Raw genomic sequence first — 18,671 nt, 5'->3', positions numbered from 1 at the left:
CCTTAGGGGGTCACTTTTCCCATCTGAGAGATGAACTGTTTCTGCCGTCCTCCACCACTGCGGCACCCATCTTCTCTCTAGAGGAGTCTACACTGAGTGATTATAGGCTAGCTCTGTCCCTCTACAGGCTAAGGCAGGATAAAGCCTACCAGGTAAGAGGAAAAGCTCTGGACTCAGAGTGTCTAAGTCCACATCCCAGCTTTGCCATTCACTGGATGTGTGACCTTCAGCAGTTTACTTACCTTGTCTGTGCCTGTTTCCTTGCTGGAAACGCGAAGAACAAGAGTACTCATTTCAAAAGCAGTGTGAAGAGTGAATACACATAGAGGGCTTATAACAGTGCCAGGCACACAGCCTTCGGTAAACACGAGCTACTACTACTATAAATTTGTACATATTGTCAGTAATCGATGAGGTTCTTTTTGTAGGGCTTTAGCCAATTCATCTAAATGTTACTGTTTTTATAATCAGTGTCCAAACGAAGGCCCAAGCCATCCCAGGGACTTACAGAGAACAGCATGTTCTTCTTGTCCTGGTTCACAGCTCTGGGATCCAGGATAACGTCTGTGTGTTTGGTCACAGACACGGATTCACCTGGTTGTGGAATGAGAAATAAGAAGCCCTAGGTGAAGACACCCCCATCTGCTGAACTATCCCCTGCTCAGCTCCAGCCCTTACCTGTCAAGATGGACTGGTCCACTCTCAGGGTGGTGGACTTGATCTCGATGAGGCGGAGGTCAGCGGGCACCTTGTCTCCCACTGTGGGGAGAGGGCTGGCTGAGTGTGGCCTTGGGCACCACCCCCCCAGCAAAGCCAGGGACCAAGGCTCGGGCTGAGCAGCGAGGGCCTGAGCTGTGATCCCTGAGATAGGTGCTGCTCCCTGGCCTACAATCTCCCTATCTGTCCAACAGGGTTTTGGCCAAAGAATTCCAGAAGGATCCAACAGCCACCCCGCTCTGTGTACACGCCAGAAAGATGGGGATCCAGAGAGGGATGGGCTCGCCGGCATCACATAATGAAGAGAGGCCCCCAATGTACCTGCTACCTCCACGATGTCTCCAGGGACAATGTCCCGGGCACGGACCCTCTGCACGCCCTTGCGGTCTGAGCGGATCACCTTACCCATCTCAGGCTCATACTCCTTCAGGGCCTCAATGGCACTCTCAGCGTTGCGTTCCTGCAGAACACGAGGCAGGTAGGTGGTCCATCCCCACTGGCCCTAGCTGGCTGACCCCTTGCAAGGACACCCTTGGGGCCTGGGGTAGACCTAGAAGCAGAAGGACCTGCAGGACTCTAACACGGTCACATCCAGCAGCCGGGACACCCCAGAGTCCAGCCCCCCTCTGCCTCCCACCTGCCATACGCCCACGATGGCATTGGCCACGAGGATCAGAATGATGACCAGGGGCTCCACGAAGGCTGTTGTGGTCTCCTCGCCCTCCTCAAACCAGGCCAGGACCTGCAGAGTGGGGGGTAGTGAGTTGGGGCTACACTGCGCGCCAAGGGTCTGCTCACCGTTTCCTTCACACCCTGGATCTCCTGGCTGCTCTCCTGCTTTGGGAGAGATACCCCCAGGGTGCCCTGGGCTGGGAGGGCTGCTCTAAGGCCCTCAGCTCCTGCACTCAGTGACTGCACTCCATGGCCCACAGTGCACGCAGCCAACCTTCAGGACAAGGGGCGGCTATACAGCTGCCAGCCTGCCCAGCCGTGGTTCTCCGAGCATGACGCCAGACTGACGGCGACAGCAGCATCCGGGAACTTGTTAGAAATGCAAGTCTCAGGGTCCGTCTCAGTCCTCCTGAGTCAGGAACTGTGGGGTGAGGCCCCCACAGTCTATGTGTGAACAAACCCCGGAGATGTCGCTGCAGGTCACGCCTGAAGTCCACTGGCCAGAGAGGCATAATTCCAGTCAGGGCCAGGCCTGGAGGCAGAAGGCCCGGGTAAAGTCCCATTCCTGTGGCGTGGCCCGAGTGGATAATGTCGCTCCCCTCCACGGGTCTCAGTGTGTCCGTCTGACCGTGGAGGGGTCCCAGCCCCCTTTCGGCTAAGCTGCTGTAGGCCCCTGCAAGGATAGGGTTGTGCTATCTGTAGGAATCCTCAGGTTCCGCAGGCACGGCTGCCAGGAAGGCCACATACAGCCGCCGGGCCACTGCCATGCGCACTCCACATTACCTACGTGGCCTCCTCCCAGGCACTGCCGGCCACAGGGCCAAGGGCTAGAACCATGTCCACTCCCGGCGGGGGAGGGGGGCATTTCCCTGCGTTACCCTTGCGTTTCTGCTGCTCAGCCAGCAGTGACAATCGCTGTCCCCCCATCCCCACAGCAGCACCCTGGACCCCTGGCCCTATGGGTCCAGGAGGGTTTCAGGCAATGAAAATGGAGGAGGAGTAAAGGGAGAAGCAGTTACAGAGAAGCTGTAAGAGGTTAAGGCCCAAAGTCTTCTATGGGGCACTGGGAACCACAGAAAGGGCTCTCCACCAGGGATAATTTGGCAACACCTGGAGACTTTTTTTTTAATGTTTTATTTATTTGAGAGACAGAGACTGCATGTGAGCACTCATGTGTGCGCGTGAGGAGGGAGAGGCGGGGACGGGAGAGAAAGAATTCCAAACAGGCTCCGTGCTGTCAGCACAGAGCCCAATGTGGGGCTTGATCCCGCAAACCCATGACATCATGACTTGGAGCTGAATACAAGAGTCAGACATTTAACCAATCGGGCCACTTAGGCACCCCTAGAGACATTTGATTGTCGCAACTGGGGAGTCCCACTGGCTTCTGGTGGGGAGAGGTCAGGGATGCTGCTAAATACTCTCCAGTGCACAGGACAGCCCCCATAACAAAGAATTATCTGGTTCAATATGTCGATAGTGCAGAGGCTGAGAAACCTTGCTGCAAAACAGGGAGACCTCTGCTTCTGAAAGCTCACTCGGACCACCAGAGTGGAAGGGGACAAATGGGAGGCAGGAGTCCAGTGTTTGGGGGACTGGGAGGCAGGCAGGCACTGAGGGAAGCTGAAGTGTGATCAAGGCCAGAGGTGTGTAGGGGTCCAGGGATGGCCATAGCTGAGAGGACAGACCTGTGATTCAGAGCCTGGGCCTCTGAGCACTGCCCCAACCTGGCTTTCCCTTCCGGGCAGACTGATGCTGTGGGATGGGGGCCTTACTTACGAAGGAGACCAGGGCAGCCAACAGCAGGATGCGCACCAGCAGGTCTTCAAACTGCTCCAGCACCAGCTCCCACAGGGACTTCCCTGAGAACCGGAGCACTATGTGAAGCCTGGGTCCCTTACCCAGTGACTCGCCCCCATTCAGAGCTGAGACCGCCTCAGAAACCATCTGGCCCACTCCCTCCCTACCATTCAAAGGCTGAGAGCCTGAGGCCCTAGAGGCACAGGTGGGTGATACTGGGGTGCTCAGCACAGTATCTCTCTGTTGGGGAGAGGGAAGGACACAACCTGACAGTGAATGGCCCAAGGACATCACCTGGTGGCCTCTCAGGCCACCCTGGCCCCAGCCTTACCTTCCTCAGTTGGGAGCTCTGTAGGATCCAGGCAGTCACAGGAGCGGGGAGGAGATAAGAGACAATTCGGTTATGCAGTGCGGCTATGGAGGAGTCTCGGCAATCCCTCCCCACTCTGCCTGCCCAGACCACCATGATGGTTGAGCCATGCCCCCACAGCTCTCTGAGGTCACAGAGTGGATGATCTGAGTGCAGAGGCTTCCATTCCTCCCCTTGCTTCACCCTACTCTGGTTGAGGAAGATCTGCTATGGCATGGCCGACGCTGGGACAAGATCAGAGCCAGGAGGGCCCTTCTAGACCCTCCTCTGCTGCACAGAGAAACCAAACAAACTGTTGAAGAGAAGGGACCCCCAATGTCACCATCTCCCCTGCACTGCTCCTTCTCAGATGGATGCCCGATCCCATTCAGTGTCCCCCTCGCCAATGGCAAGGTAGCCCCTCCCTCAAATGTAAATGAATAAAATTAAGTAAAATTTAAAATTTTACTTGATTTTAGCTCAGGCTATTTCTGACCCACCCGCTCCTCCGGCAGCACTGGCATGAGATCTATAGCACAGCCAGCCTGCTTGGTCCCACTCTACAGGGGGTTCCCTTGGACACAATCTCAGCAGCCAGCACCCCAGGCAGTGCATAACCCTGAGTCGTCCCTTGTTCCCTCCCAAATCCACGACTCTGGGCAAGCTCCATGAAGAAAGGACTCGGAGGCTCTACCCTAGGCTGGCTGTCTCTTCCTCTTCCTCCTTTGTGGCCCAGGTCCTTGTCGCTGTCCACCTGTTTTGAGTGCAAACCTTTCCCCGTGGGAGCCCTCGCCTCAGCCCACCTGGTCCGAGGATCCGGGGCACCTGGACGTTGAACTATGGAGAGTATCCAGCAGCCCACTGGGCTGCAGAAATCCAGGAGGAAAACATATAACCTAAAAATATATTTTCTAGCATTTTCTCCCTAGTCCTATTTTAGGCAACGGCTGACATTTTCCGTGGAAAATGTAATCTCCAGTGTCCTGCGTCGAGATTAAAATCAAACAGACTTTTTCCTTCTGATCTATTTAGCTGAAGCGAACAGGAAAGGCAGGGGGAGGGCCAGGCCTGGTTTTTTGGGCCAATTCTCCAATCCAGCAGGGTCCTTCAGAGGTCGTCTCTGCCATGGCCCAGCCTCAGCCCAGAACATTTCCAACCTCACGGCACACATCAGCCTGCTTCTGCTGTGCCCTCAGGAGACTCCCAAACCCCTCCCTCTGTCAGGCATGTAGCCCTGAGGCCACCATTGTTCCTGGGCAGGGTCAAGGCATGGGGTTGGGAGGCATGTCATGGGGCACACGTACCAGCTCGAGTTCCCCCTAAGCTGCCCTCTCCCTGCCTCAGTCGTCTGTCAAGTCCTCCTGTTCTGCTCTGTGACCCAACATCCAACTAGGGATCCACTCTTTGGTGGTCATTTGTTCCCCAAACACTTCTGATTCTCTCCCACCTAGTTAGCACATAGTATGACCGCACTTCCTGGCCCTTGTGCAACTTACAGAAAGAAGGCTGCATGTTAGTTCTGAGAAGGAGCATTAAACTGGTGGCAGGAGACTCTTGATTTAGAACGCCACTGTCTAGTGGAACTTTCTGTGATGACGGAAGTGTCCTCTAGCCGCACTGTCCCATACATTAGCCACTAACCACAGGTAGCTCTTGATCACTGGGAATGTGGCTAGTGTGACTGAGTAGCTGAATTTTAAATTTTACATAATTTTCATTCATTTAAATTTAAATAGCCAAACAAGGCGAGTGGCTATAGCAGTGGACCGTGAAGATCCAAAGCTCCTTGTCCCTCTGCTAGCAGCAACCTGTGAGATGGCGTCTGCTCTGGGAGTCAGGATCACAGAGTACAGGACACACAAAGCCCCCAGATAACCTGTCACTGACATACAGATGTACAGCGTGAGCAAGAAATGACCTGTAGTGTTTTAAGCCACTGAGATATGGGGTTTGTTACTGCAGCATAACCTAGCCCATCCAGACAAACACCCCCTTCTCCCCAGACCTGGCCTCTCCCACAAGGTTCCCCTTCTAACCTACCCACTGCCCTTGGGGGAGGCTCAGCCAGCCATGAGGTCACAGAATGTCCTGCCCATCCCCCCACATGCAATGCCCATGCTTCTAGTCTTGCCTGAGCAGCTGCCTCCCTGTGGGATCCTCAACCTCTTTGGAAGATGGGGTACCCACTCCCACCTTGAAGGGCTGCTGGGAGGATCATTGTCATTATTAACATCAATAAGAGCCACGTTTGCTGAGCACCTACTATGTACCAAGCAGTGTGCCAAGTACTTTACCTACAGTATCTCCAGAGGTGAATGGGGTGGGTACCACATGCCGAGCATACAAGAAGGTATCCACAGACTGAATAATTATAGCAGAATTGTTAGTGCTGGGTGTGCCACATGCCATGCATCCCCTTGGGCATTAACACTCTTGTGATTTTCGAACAACCCGAGAAGGAAGATACAATTATCATTCCCATTTTACAGAGTAGATAACTGAAGCACAGAGGGGTTGAATGACTACTATATGGTCATAGAGCTGCGAAGTGGCAGCTTTAAACTTAGGTAGTCCAGGGGCACCTGGGTGGCTCAGTCCGGTAAACATCCATCTTCGGTTCTGGTCATGATCTCACCGTTTGTGAGTTCGATCCCCACGTCAGGCTCTGTGCTGACAGCTCAGAGCCTGGAGCCTGCTTTGGATTCTGTCTCCCTCTCTCTTTCTGCCCCTCCCCTGCTCACACACCCTCTGTCTCTCGAAAATAAAAAACCAAAAAAATTTTAACCTCAGGTAGTCTGGCTCTTGACCCCCTGCTCGGCACCTCCTGCACTAACTCCTAAGCAGCTCTGCCTTCCCACCCCTGTAGTGCTGCCTTCCCTCGCCAAAGTCACCTGAGAAAACTTGGCATCCTGTGTCCTGACTGTTAGGCTGGATACCCTCATTCCATCGACTAGCTCACCCCTCCGTTGTGAATCGTCCCTGCCCACAAAGGCTCCGCTCACCTCACAAAGGTGGTGTTTGGTGGGTTACTAGACTCTGTCTGCTCAGGCCTGGTCTGCTTTAAACTCCTTTCCTGCCAAGACTGCAGACAAGCCTGGGGTTGTCCCTTCATATGACCAGGTCCCAGGAACATGGAGGGAACCCAGGGCTGGGAAAGCGCTGTCCCAGCCTCCCCCCAGGCATCCCTGGAAGATGCTGGTTCCCCCTTGCTATCCTCAGGCTGCATGTGGAGGGGTGGTGGGCTGATCCCTCAACAGGGTCAGGTGCCATATTTGTTAAATGGGGAGAATGCCCCAGCCCTGCCCACCTCTTGGTGCCATTCAGCCTGCTGCAGAGCCAGAGACAGTAACAGGAAGTGCTATTCCCTCCCACATTGCAGCCAGGCCAGCCCAGTGGCACGCAATCCCCCACTATTCTTCCGAAATAGTGTACCTCTGGACCTTCACATGGTGAACTCTCCCAGCCAACCCCTTCCATGGGTCTTTACTGTCAGTGAGCTGGCCCCTGCCCCTAGATGCCCAATGCAGGGCTGGCCTGAAGGGGTCTGGAAGTTAGCCTGTGGGTCCTGGGGGGCTGGGGGGGCTACAGAAAGGAGTATATGATCAGAGAAGCTTCATGGCTTGGAGCAAGGAGCCTGGTCCCAAGGACTAAGTTCAAGTCTTGCTCTGCCTCTTGATAGTTCTTCGGCTATGGACGAGTCAATTAACCATCTCTGTGCTTCAGTTCCCCATCTGCAAAATGGGGATAGTAATACTAACTACTACTTAAGTCACTGTGAAGATTAAATAAATGCACAGCACATGGTAAATGCTTGATAAATATTAGCTATAATATTAGTTATTAAAATGTAAGCTCCATGCCAGTAGCACTTTATCAAGTACATGGTCTTTTTTTTTCTTTTTAATGTTTTATTTACGAGAGAGAGAGAGAGAGAGAGAGAGAGAGAGACAGTGTGAGCAGGGGAGGGTCAAAGAGAGAGGGAGACACAGAATCTGAAGCAGGTTCCAGGCTCCGAGCCGGCAGTCAGCACAGAGCCCGAAGTGAGTGGGGCTCGAACCCACGAACAGGGAGATCATGACCTGAGCCGAAGTCGGACATTTAATTGACTGAGCCACCCAGGCGCCCCCAAGTACACTGTCTTTAGCACCTCATGCAGTGCCTGGCACATAGTAGGTGCTCAATAAAGATTTGGAAATGAGTGAATGACCCTGCCTCTGCCCTGTTCACAGACCAACAGTGGCTCTCCTTAGCCTGTGGAATAAAGACCAACCTTAGCATGGCCTTCAGGGCCTTCCTAGATCTGCCCCAACCTGACCTGCAAGAATCCTCCTATACCCTGGACATCTGCCAGCCAAGTGAGATGCCTTAGAATTGCCACTACCTTCCCTGGTTTTGCTAAAGCTTTTCCTCTTCAAGGTTTTGCTTGGGCCATGCCTTCTGTGCAGAGTACCTTTCCTCAGCTCCTCAACTGAACCCCAGCCTTTCAGGAAGCCTTCCTGGAAAAGCCCTTCCACCCATCCCTCCACTCTTCTCTTACCAGTCATCAGTATTGCGGCTACCCGCCCCTGACGGGAGCCCTTCCAGGGCGGGGAGGGAATGAGTCATCCCTGGGTCCATAAAGAGCCTCACAGAATTGTTTACTCAGTTGCCCCATTGTTCATGTCAAGACCCTGGGCCCACAGCCTGGAGCCCAGGAGAAGTGGGGTACAGAGCCAAGGCTACCCCAGGCTGCATGCATCACCCACTCCCCTGATCTTCCTTCTCGACTTTTTCTCATCTCAAAACTGGAAACTGGTATTTCAGCTTCTAAATGGTTCCCTCCAGCCTGGAGAGGCCAGAGCTCACCAAGGTCTTCCTCAAAAGTAAGTTTACAGAGCAATTAAGCTATCACTTGCAGAATCAGGGAGAGGCCCTCACTGGGCAGACCGTACCGGCTCACCTGGCCCCGTCCGGGTCTCTAGGACCTATGTAGAAGGGGCTCTGCTCTCCAGGGGACCTTGGAAAACAGCTCCCTCAGGGCAGAGGCTTACAGACTACCTGGCTGATCTGGCAGGAGAAACCCCTGGCAAAGGGTTTGCTAACATCTGTGTGCCAGCTGTGCTGTGGACAGACTTGGTCCTNTTGGGGGGGGGGGGGGAGGGGGGAGTGCCAAGGCTGCCCAGGATGGCCATCTAGGGTGGAACCTAACAGATCTGGAACTTCCCATGCCTGAGGCAAACCACACTTTCCTCAGATCCAAGAATCATTTCTCACCCTGCAAGGCCTTCAGGGGAGCTCAGGATCTCATTTCTGTCCTGAGGAGGGCACTGAGGCCCAGGAAGGACAAGTCCTCCAGCAAGGTGGACCGCTCAGACCTCACCCCCTCCTCCTTCCCAGCCCCACTCCCCCTGGACAAGTTTCCTAGGGCTATGCATAGGGGTTTCCTGAGTTCCAGCAGCCAACCTGGACCACGACTGAAGGCAGGAGATAAGGCCACAGCCCAGACACAACTGGCAGTTATCTAAATCCAGCCACCCCTCCCACCTGCAGCTCTGGGGCTGTTGTACCCACGGCACAGATGGAAGGCTCCAGTTCCTGTTGGAGCCCTTTCCCCAGCTCCACTGAACAGGAACCACCCCAGACTTTCTGGGATCTTGCCCGACTCCTACACCCCTGGGCTCCCCGGGGCCCTCAGGTCTTGGCCCACATGGTATGACACGCCCAACACGGTCTTGCCTCTTGTGTTGGCTCATGTCCAGCAAAGGTGACTGGCAGCCCGTTCACGGACACAAGAAAATCAAATGCCTCCCAAATACATGGAAAAATGCCCAACATGACCGGTAAACAGAGAAATGCAAACCAAAACTGTGAGAGGACACTTTTCCATCAGATTGGCACAGATCAAACTGTCTGGTAATGCACAGCAATGATGCAGGGGTGAGGAAACCGGCAGGCCAATGGGTGCAACTTTAGAGAGAACAATTTAGCAACAGCTGTCAAAATGTAAAATATACATGCCGTTTGACCCAGCCACTCCGCTTCTAGGAATTTATCTTTTAGCAATATTAAGTGCGTGAAGTGATGTCGGGACAAGAATATGCCTTGTACCGTGTGCTGGGAGAGGCTACGAGCAATCCAAGAGCCCTCCAGAAGCCTAGTGAAGAAATACCGGACCAGGCACATGAAACCCTGCATAGCTACCAGAAGCCCGAGGATGCTCCCCGAGGCACCATCTCCAAGAGTGATGAACACGCAGGAAGCAGGGACACAACAGCCCTCACAATCCACTCCCTTTCATATAACAAAAGATCATAGATCACAGACCCAAATGAGTATGTACACAGCATACCTTGGGAAGGAGACACAAGACACTGGGAATAGTGTGCAATTGGGGACAGGTCTGGGGAAACTTTCCTGTATACCTTTTGTACCCTTAGAATGTTGTACTGAGTGCACATTTTTATTCCAAAAATAAACTGAAAGGATGCAGAAAGCCTCCCCCCGCTCTCCACCAAGGCTAAGAAGCCCTGGGCACCTCTGGGACCTGCTGGGAAGGGCACGCTCACGAGGGGCGCTGGGCCAGGGGCCTCCTGCTCACTGCCCTGTTGGCATTTCAGATGACACATATATTCACTGGGGTTGGGAGAGGCGTGTTCTGTGTGTATGGGGCATTCTCAGCCGGCATACTCGCATACTCGCTGCCAGCACTGCCGAGGCCCCATCCCCCAGCTCTGAGGAGGGAGGAGGAAGAGAAGGGAGGAGGACAGGATCCCCAGCCTCTGCTTCCCAGCCTCCTGTCCTCCCTCCACCAGCAGAATTTGCAAACTTCAGGACGTAAGCAAATGACTTCCTTGTGGTTTCCAGCACTAACGACCTTGCAGGTGCACAGACTCCTGGGGTGGGGAGGACACTTGTCCCCAGGGTGTTTCCCTCCACCTGTAGGTGTGGCCCACCCCACCACCCAGCTGACCTGGATCCTGGCCAGACTCTTCGACTACCAGGAGGGATGGCTTGGTGGACACAAACACTTGCAAGCAACTCTATGACACAGATCCTATTGTAGCCTCACTTATGAAGAAACCAAGGCACAGAGAGGAAAAGTAGCTTATCCAGGATTACACAGCTATAAAGGGACAGGGCTAAGGTTCAAAACTCTGTCAGCCCAGCCCCAGAGACGGGTAGATACCACTCCAGGTCACCCAAGAGGGAAAGACCTCCCAGGTTCCCACAGCAACCGCAGGACACGGCTGCCTCCTCAGCTGGGGCTGCTGGAGAGAGCGATGCAGGGAGGGGCAGCCGGCTCCCCTCTCCTAACCTGAGGACTTGCAGAGCCCTGGAATGCTTCCTGAGGAGGAAGCCAATCAGTGCTCTGAGGGATCTCTAGGGCCCTGGGAGGGCTGGGGGCAGGGCTGGGATGGCTCCTGCCTAACTGAACCACCTCCTAGCACAGCCACCACCACAGGCCAAAGCCTGTAGAACCAGTGACTCCCTCATACAGACAGGAAAAGCAAGGCCAGAGAGGGACAGGTACCCAGGACCAGCTCCACTACGTATTATGTGACCTTGGGCAAGCTGTCTAACTTCGTGGTGACTCAGTTACCTCCTGTGTAAAATGGGAATGACAACAGCTCTTTTCACAGGATTGTGTTGGGGAAGATATAAGAAATGAAAAGTGCTAAGAACAGTGTCTGGCACGTAGTAAGTGCTCAGTGAACGTTAACTTTTATTATTACTACCATCAAAGCACAACGGAACCAGGGACCGCATCAGTGCCCCCCAACTTTTCCTACTTACCACCCCCCAAATGCACATCCACCTCTTTGTGGGCCTACACACCACACCAACATCCTTATCCATCACTTCACACAGAGGCTCAGTGGCCTAGTCACCCCAAAACCCCTCGCTAGACAAAACAATATGGGGAAGAACTAAGGCTCCCTCCTTCTCAGGCAGCCTCTCCCCTCCCGGATCAATGAACATACAGAAGCAGAAAGATGAGGGAAGTAAGCTCGGGTCACACAGGGCTTCTGGAGGCGGCACCAGGGGCTGGGTCTCCAGTCTTCCTTGGGAATCAGGACTCCCAAGTTGGAGGCCACAGTGGCACAAAAGAGGCCGTGGAACCCCAAGCCTGCTGCCCTGACCCCCATCCCCACCCCTACCCCAGGGTCGGGGGAAAGGTCCTCCTGCCCTGTCCTCTTGCAGCAATGACACCCTCCCTGCCAAGTCACTAATGGAGGATATTAAATAATATTTATCTCCCTAGTTCCTCCCACAGCTCAACTAAATATAGCAACTAATTTTTTTGGAAAAGGATTTCTGCTCCAGAAAGATAATATTTATATAAGAGGTGGTTTTCATAAGCGAATACAAAACCCAAAGCTCCCTTTCTGACAGCTCTTTGTAATTTTCAGGCCATCTCTGAGCAGTGAGACACTCCTGCCAGAGCACCTTCCCCTCTGGCTGGCGGGGATCCCTGAAAGGGTGAGGCCCTAAGCCCCAAAACAAAGTGGGTCCAGGCTGCACTTGGGGGCTGGGGGGTACATTTCCTTTTGGATCCCTAACATTGTGCACAGTACCCTGGGGGTGAGTGAAGAGGGCGGCAAGTCCTGACTGGAAGTGACTTGGGGAGGGGACCCCTACATCTTCCACCTGTGTGCCTGGGGCCACATCTGGATAGCACCTGGTATTTGTTGTGCCTTTTGACAGACGGAGAATCCCAATCTCCTTGAAGTTAGGAAGAAATGATACCACTTCCACCCAAACAGCAACAGCATGAAGGCTCCCTCCCTGCCAGCGGCGGTCAGGCACCACTCCCGGTCACGGTCACGCAAGAGGGAAAGGCCCACGCTGGCAACTCCCTGAGCAGCGCCTTGAATCTGCCACCCCCAGGGAGGTGGGTCTCCCGCCTCTGCAGTTCAAAGCCCCCACCGACTCCCTCCCGCCAGCCACATCCGCCTTGGTTGCAGAAAGAGGAAGACCTGGGGGTGGGGGTGGGGGCGCCGAGGCTGCCAGCTGACAAGCTGCACCTTCTGGGTGTTTATTGAGCCCTCAGGGGAGACCCTCTGGGCCACCTGGGAGGCTGGGTCTTAGAGTCCCCGGTTGGATCCTCTGCAGCTGAGGCCGGCGAATGCATTTCCACAATGCGGGCAGGTTGCAGTGAGGGACCAGGCAGGTTGCAGTGCGGCACCGGAATCCAGCACTGACCGCGGATGGGGGTGGATTAAAGCTCGCGGGAGTGGATGGGGTCGAGAGTGGATGTGGGACGCCTGTAAGGACCCGACACATCCCTGGCACTGGAGGAAGGGGAGGCAGAGGTCAGGTCTCAAAACCCGGAACCCGCCCCCCACCCCCACGCGAAGGTGGCCGCGCAGCCCGTCCGAGTGCCCCAAGAGCATCTGCAGAAGTTTCTGGAGCCCTCGCTTCCGGCCCGCCTGCGAGGGTTGGAACCGGAGAGGACCGCTCCCCGTTGCGGCACAGGGGAGTAAACTGAGACTGGCGCGTGAAGTCCCCGCTTCCCTAGCCAGGCCGGCGCTCTCACCGTTGGGGCCGTAGCGCTCCCGCGCGCTAGTCACCTGCTCCGGCCTCAGGCCGCCCTCAACCGTCACCGAGAAGCGACGCAACACATCGGCGGCCGAGAACAGGTGCGCCGCCTCCATGCCGCCCGCCTGGTTTTNTGTCCCGTCGAGTCCTCCTCTCTACGGGACTACTGCGCTGTGCGCCGGGAGCTCCCGCCCAGGCGAGCGGCGCGCGAGGTCATGTCCGCGCTGGGACCTTCCCCGACGGCAGTGGCTGCGGCGGCGGCGGAGGCCAGCGCCAGGATGCAGCGCCCCGGGCTCCCTCCCCGGGGCGGGGCGGCGTGGAGCCCGCCCCCGCACTCACACCCCTTCCGGCAGCCCTAGGAGTCCGCCGCCTCCCCGCCCCGCCCCCGCAGCGCCCCGGGGCGCGGAGGCTGGGCCGCCCGCCCATTCTGCGGAAGGGGGAACTGAGGCCTCCGAATGGGAGCGCGCCTAACGTGTCCGGGAGGGGCAGCAGCCCCTGTCCTCTGGGCTCTCGGCGCCATCGAGGTTGCGGAGCACGATTCTCAGAGCTGCCCTCTTTTGAGCCTTCCTGGGCCCTGGGGGGTTGCAAAATGGAAGTGTCCATAGAATGGCTTCCTATCCCCGAACTTGAATTATGCAAAGGATGACCCTGGGTCTAGAGAGAACCCAAAAGCCTGCGAATAAGCGCAACTGCTACGAAGGAGACTACTTCTTCTTTTGATGTCTGTGCTTTCTTTTATCTCTTCCAAATGTTCAGCGATGCACGGTCGTTCCTCGTACAACCGGACCTCTAACAATGAACCAGTATATGAGAAAGAAAACCAGTCTCGTTACCTTAGACTCACACCCTCACCCCAGCAGGAAATGTAACTGTCGAGGTAGGGGTGGGGCTCCCTAAAGGCCTGAGGGGCTGGGGTGGAGGCCTCTGGCCAGGGCCCCCAGAGAGAGTGACCCTGAGTCAGGGATGGGGAGGGACCTAGGAACCCCCACTCCAGCACCCCCTGAGTTCCAGCCTCTCTAGGTGTGCCAAGAGAAGGAGTTTCAGGTCAGGGAAGCGAGCTGTGGGAAGCCAGAAACCACTCACCCCACCAAGAGGAGGAGCAGAGAGCAGTCTACTCCAGGCAGCCCGTTCAGCTTAAGAGCCATACAGTCTCATCCATCCGCCATCTTACATCCCACCCCCCAACCCCCACCCAGGCTGGCCTCTGCTGTCTTCAGCCCCTGGGATCCACCTTGGCTGTACAAGGTCATAGCTTCCAGCTTGAGCCCACCCAGCCAGCTGTTCAAACCCTAAACCCTATAGTGAGTGCCTGTGCAGCCAGAAAGCCTGCCCAGATACTGCAACTGCACCCACAAGGCCAAGCGTTCAGCCTGGCCGTGGTTGCTGACCCCTACCCAGACCGTGTGTACCCCCTGGCTCCTGATCTCTCCCCGCCAGGATAGAACTGTGGTCCTCTGTCTGATCTTCACTATGCCTCCTTGAGCATACACACACACAGAGTGAGTGTATGCTTTATCTGCACTTGGACAAACAGCTAGTGGCCAAAGTGACGTGGTCACAGGCATGCTGTCCAAAGGGCAGGTCTGTCCTCCTCACCTCCCAGCTGCCATGTACTGAGAACTTCAGTCCTGGCATCTGGTCCCAGCTTTCTAACTCTTGCAAGATAGATGATTGGCAGAACTTACCACCTCTCTGGCAGCAGACACGCCTACCTCACTTCACCTGAGGGGACCAGGGTGCAGCATGGGGGAAAGGTAAGTCTGCGTTAGAAGGACTTAGACACATGAAGAAATGGGTGTTGCAGTCAGGAGAAAAAAAAGAACAGCCAGCATTGAAGGTGGGACACCTCAGTTCCAGGGGCAGTGATTCAATCGCTCAGGATGGCCGGATCATAAGGAGCATGAGTATCAGGATCAGGAAGGTAGGTCAGAGAGACAGAGCTATGACACTGAGAACCTTGATTGTCCATATAATGGCTTGGATTTTGTACTGAAGGCTTTTTAAGAATTAAGNGTATCAAACTTAAAAACTTTAAAAAAAAAAGAATTAAGAGAAGGAGCTTTTGAAGGGAAGAGCAGAGGCTGAAGGGATCCTGCAATCTGCCCGACAAAAAGTGAGGCAGTATAAATAAACCAAGACAGACAGGGCTGTGATGGACTGGACCTAGTAATGGATTAGATTCAGTGATGAGAGATAGTGAGGAGTCCTACCCAAGTTTCTGGCTTTAGTAGCCGGGTGGCAGAGAGGTTCAGCCTTGAGCTAAGGGAGCAGTAGATTGGTGTGGGGAGAGGAACCAAGGGGTATATTTGGCGCCAGAGGGGTCTGGGAGAGTCCAGGTGGGGGGTGTCTTAACGCAGCTGTGGTTTGGGGCTGAAGAGGGACACGTGGGAGGCAGCTTGAGCCGCTCATGTAATCCTCCTCCCCAGCACAGTGTCCAGGGGAGGGCTCTGACCCAGGAATCCCTCAGCCACAGGCAGGTGAGCTGAGCCAATCAGTCTTTCTTGACAGTTTAAGCGTTGAGCCGGAGGTTCTATCCAGAGAGCCGTAGGGGCTTGGACTCCAGCTAGAGGGCCAGAATTAACATCAGGTGAAGGACAGCAGTGGGGGAGCAGAGGGAAAACCAAATTTACACAAAGCAAGATACTGAGACAAGATACCATGTGGTGTCAGGGGGAGAGAGAGGCAGAGATGGAGACTGCCTAATGGCATCCAAGTTCCTCAGAGCCTCTATTGTACTTCTGCCCTTGGCTTCCCGAGATCCCACAGGCACAATTCCGTGCACTTTTCACAGACCTGCCTGTATTTGTCACAGTTTGAGCAGGTTTTTGTCCTTTGCAGCCAAAGGACTATGGCTATGTGACTAGAGTCAGATATGTAACTAGAGTCAGATAGACCCAGCTTTGAATCTGGGCTCTGCTTCTTGAAGGCTGTGTGACCTAGCGCAAGGCACTTCACCCCCCTTGAATCTCACCTTGTTCATCTGTAATTATTAGGGTAAGCTAACTACTGTAACAAGGTCACTCCAAAATGTGTAGACTTAAGCATCAATGAAGTGTGTTTCTTGGTCATGTTAAGTCTGAAGCAGGTGTTCTGCATGGTGGGGTGGTGCTCCTGAGGCCCAGGCTCTTGCTGCTCGGTGGTTCTGCCATCTCCAATGTGGTTCTAAGGTTACCACACTCATGTGCATCCAGCCAGCAAAAGGAGAAAGAGCAAGGGGAGTGGTGATCAGTGTATGGGACAGCCCAAGATGTGAGGACATCATTTTCTCTCAAGTTCCAATGATCAGAATTCAGTCACATGACCACATCTAACTACAGGGGGAGCTGGGAAATGTAGTCTAGCTGTGCTTAGAAAGAAGGGGGGGTGGGCTGGGTGACTCAGTTGATTAAGTGTCTGCTCTTGATTTCCTCTCAGGTCATGATCCCAGGGTCGTAGGATGGAACCCCGCATCGGGCGTGCGCTGGGCATAGAGGCTGCTATGATTCTCTCTTCCTCTGCTCCTCTCCCCAACTCGCGTGTGCTCTGTGTCTCAAAAATAAATATATACATTTAAGAAAGAAGAGGAAATTAGTCTGGCGAATAGGTAGTCTTAGCCATATAGGGAGATAATAATGACCCACTTCCAGGATTGACAAAACCCAGCATCCATCCTCCTTGCTTGGTTTTCTTTATGAGAATCTTCCCTGCTCCTCCCTCATTCCTTGTGGTCCCCTTAGAACTGATCCATTGCCTAGATCTAGGGGTGGCCTTTGAGTCTGTTCTAACCAAGGAGGGACCTAAAACTCCCTGGCCATAGAGACTGATTGGTTCAGGACAAGCATGTGACCAGAAGTCAACAAACCAGAGCCATTGACTTGGATTTTTATTAGAAAATTAGGGAAAATATTGTTATTCTGTCCCTAAAGTGGTGGTGAACCTGGTGCAGTGTCAGTTTGGTGCAGTGTCAGTTATGGAGCCATATTGCCACCATGAGAGTAAAATTTTCCTGCCAATGAAGTTACCACAAAGAGAAGTAGAGAGATGGAGAAAGGCAAATTTCTGATGACATCTACCAGCAATCAGTCCACCCCTAGCTTTTTTTCAGTTGTGTGGGTCAGTAAATTCCTTTCTTAGTAAGGGTTTCTGCCATTTGGAAATGGCCTTAAAGAGCTGCTGTGGGAAGTAACTGATGGATGTTGGTAGAGTGTGGTGTCCAGAAGTAGTATATGCTCAACAAATGGTCCCTAGCATTACTCTTACCATTATAGGAGTGAGATAGGGACTTGCAGGGGAGATTGAGAAGGAGCAGCCAGAAAGGAGGGTGAAAAACATGGGACAACAGAGGAAGGCTTCCCAGATGCCCCTCCTCTGGGCCTTGTCCTCGAGCCTCATTGGCTGGCATGAGGGCCATGCCCCAGCACTCTGCTTTGCCTCTTGCCTGTCACCTGAGGTGAGGGATCACTATGTGCCAGGCCCTGTACTAAGTTCTTTTCCCATATTATCTCATTTAATCCTCACAACAATACTGGGATAAGTACTACACAAGCATTCCCAGCTACATGGGCATATAAACTGTGTGATCAAATAGGGTCTGGTGCTTGGTTAATGCTCTGCTATCATTGTCTTGAAATTCTTCATAATTTTATCTCTGGGGCACCTGGATGGCTTAGTCGGTTAAGCGTCCGACTTTTGCTTGGGTCATGATCTCGTGGTTTGTGAGTTCGAGCCCCGCGTCGGGCTCTGTGCTGACTGCCAGCTCAGAGCCTGGAGCCTGTTTCAGTCTGTGACTCCCTCTCTCTCTGACCCTCCCCTGCTCATGCTGTCTCTCTCTCTCTCTTAGAAATAAATAAAAATATTTTTTAAAAAAATTATCTCTGAACTTACGGTTTGTAAATGAAGTCAGCAGAGCATGTATGTGAACCCAATATTCTGTCCCCTTCAAATGTAGTTTGTGACACTCTATGAGATCAGAATTCTGGTGGACTCATGATGCATGGAAGTGCAGTGAGACTCAAACTGGTATAAAGTAAGCATGTTATGTGTACAACTGAGTAAGTGGAAGTGCTGACCACCCTGAAAGACCATGCTTTCCCTTTGAACCAGAAGTTGCTTCAAATACAAAAAGAAGGCAATAGTATTCTAAGAAACACTTCCTCATTAATGCTACTTCCGAGCATTTGCCAATGACTTACATTAGAAAGGATGCCCTACTCCATGCTGATGGTGCAAAAGCCTGCATGGGATTCTCTCTCTGCTCCTCCCTTGCTTGTTAGTTCTCTCAAAATAAATAAATAGACTTTAAACAAAAAAAAAAAAAAAGGATGCCATAGAAGAAAAGGGAAAGAAAGGGCAACCCAAAGTTCCCTTTTTTTTTAAGTACATCCTTACTAGTCAGTAAGCCCAAGGGCTAGGACGTACTCATATCAAGAAGTGAAATGAAAGCAATAAGTATTGTGCAGTATTCCCGCTGTTCTGACCCAAACTAAATATATACGCATGCACGGCAGAGTTGCACAGTGGAAATGTGCTGGGCCCACATATGCACACAGAAGCTATGAAATACAATCGGTGTCATTGTAGTAATTGAAGAGTGAAATGCTCTTAACTTTGCATTTAAAACTGGCATTGTATGGGC

General features: G+C 53.5%; 1 protein-coding gene and 1 long non-coding RNA gene across 9 annotated transcripts in view; one reads left to right on the top strand and one right to left on the bottom strand.

Moving 5' to 3' along the window:
* Positions 1-13,187, bottom strand: part of ATP2A3 (ATPase sarcoplasmic/endoplasmic reticulum Ca2+ transporting 3) — a 33,741-nt gene extending 20,554 nt beyond the window's left edge. For 3 of the 7 annotated variants that reach the window (XM_077749604.1, XM_077749606.1, XM_077749609.1), the window contains exons 1-6: positions 13,056-13,110; positions 3,169-3,538; positions 1,355-1,459; positions 1,039-1,177; positions 679-759; positions 509-594 (exon numbers count right to left, since the gene is read on the bottom strand). In XM_077749604.1, coding sequence (XP_077605730.1) covers positions 509-594; positions 679-759; positions 1,039-1,177; positions 1,355-1,459; positions 3,169-3,480 — 723 coding nt within the window. In that variant the 5' untranslated portion in view covers positions 3,481-3,538; positions 13,056-13,110. Of the gene's footprint in view, positions 1-508; positions 595-678; positions 760-1,038; positions 1,178-1,354; positions 1,460-3,168; positions 3,817-13,055 lie in introns of those variants that run through there. The other 4 variants (XM_077749607.1, XM_077749608.1, XM_077749610.1 and 1 more) reach the window with 4 other exon arrangements.
* Positions 13,046-16,611, top strand: LOC144219590 (uncharacterized). Of its 2 annotated transcripts, none has more exons than XR_013331469.1 (4): positions 13,046-13,158; positions 13,814-13,934; positions 14,078-14,811; positions 16,472-16,611. It is a non-coding gene; the product is annotated as an uncharacterized LOC144219590 (long non-coding RNA). The 2 variants fall into 2 exon arrangements; XR_013331470.1 differs by lacking the exon at positions 13,046-13,158 and adding an exon at positions 13,190-13,253.
* The last annotated feature ends 2,060 nt before the right edge of the window (positions 16,612-18,671 follow it).

The sequence above is a fragment of the Crocuta crocuta genome, unplaced genomic scaffold, assembly GCF_008692635.1.
Source record: "Crocuta crocuta isolate KB4526 unplaced genomic scaffold, BGI_CrCroc_1.0 scaffold149, whole genome shotgun sequence".
In the NCBI taxonomy this organism is placed as follows: Eukaryota; Metazoa; Chordata; class Mammalia; order Carnivora; family Hyaenidae; genus Crocuta; species Crocuta crocuta.
The sequence above is the reverse complement of the archived record's forward strand: the minus strand, read 5'-3'. Positions and strand labels throughout refer to the sequence as shown.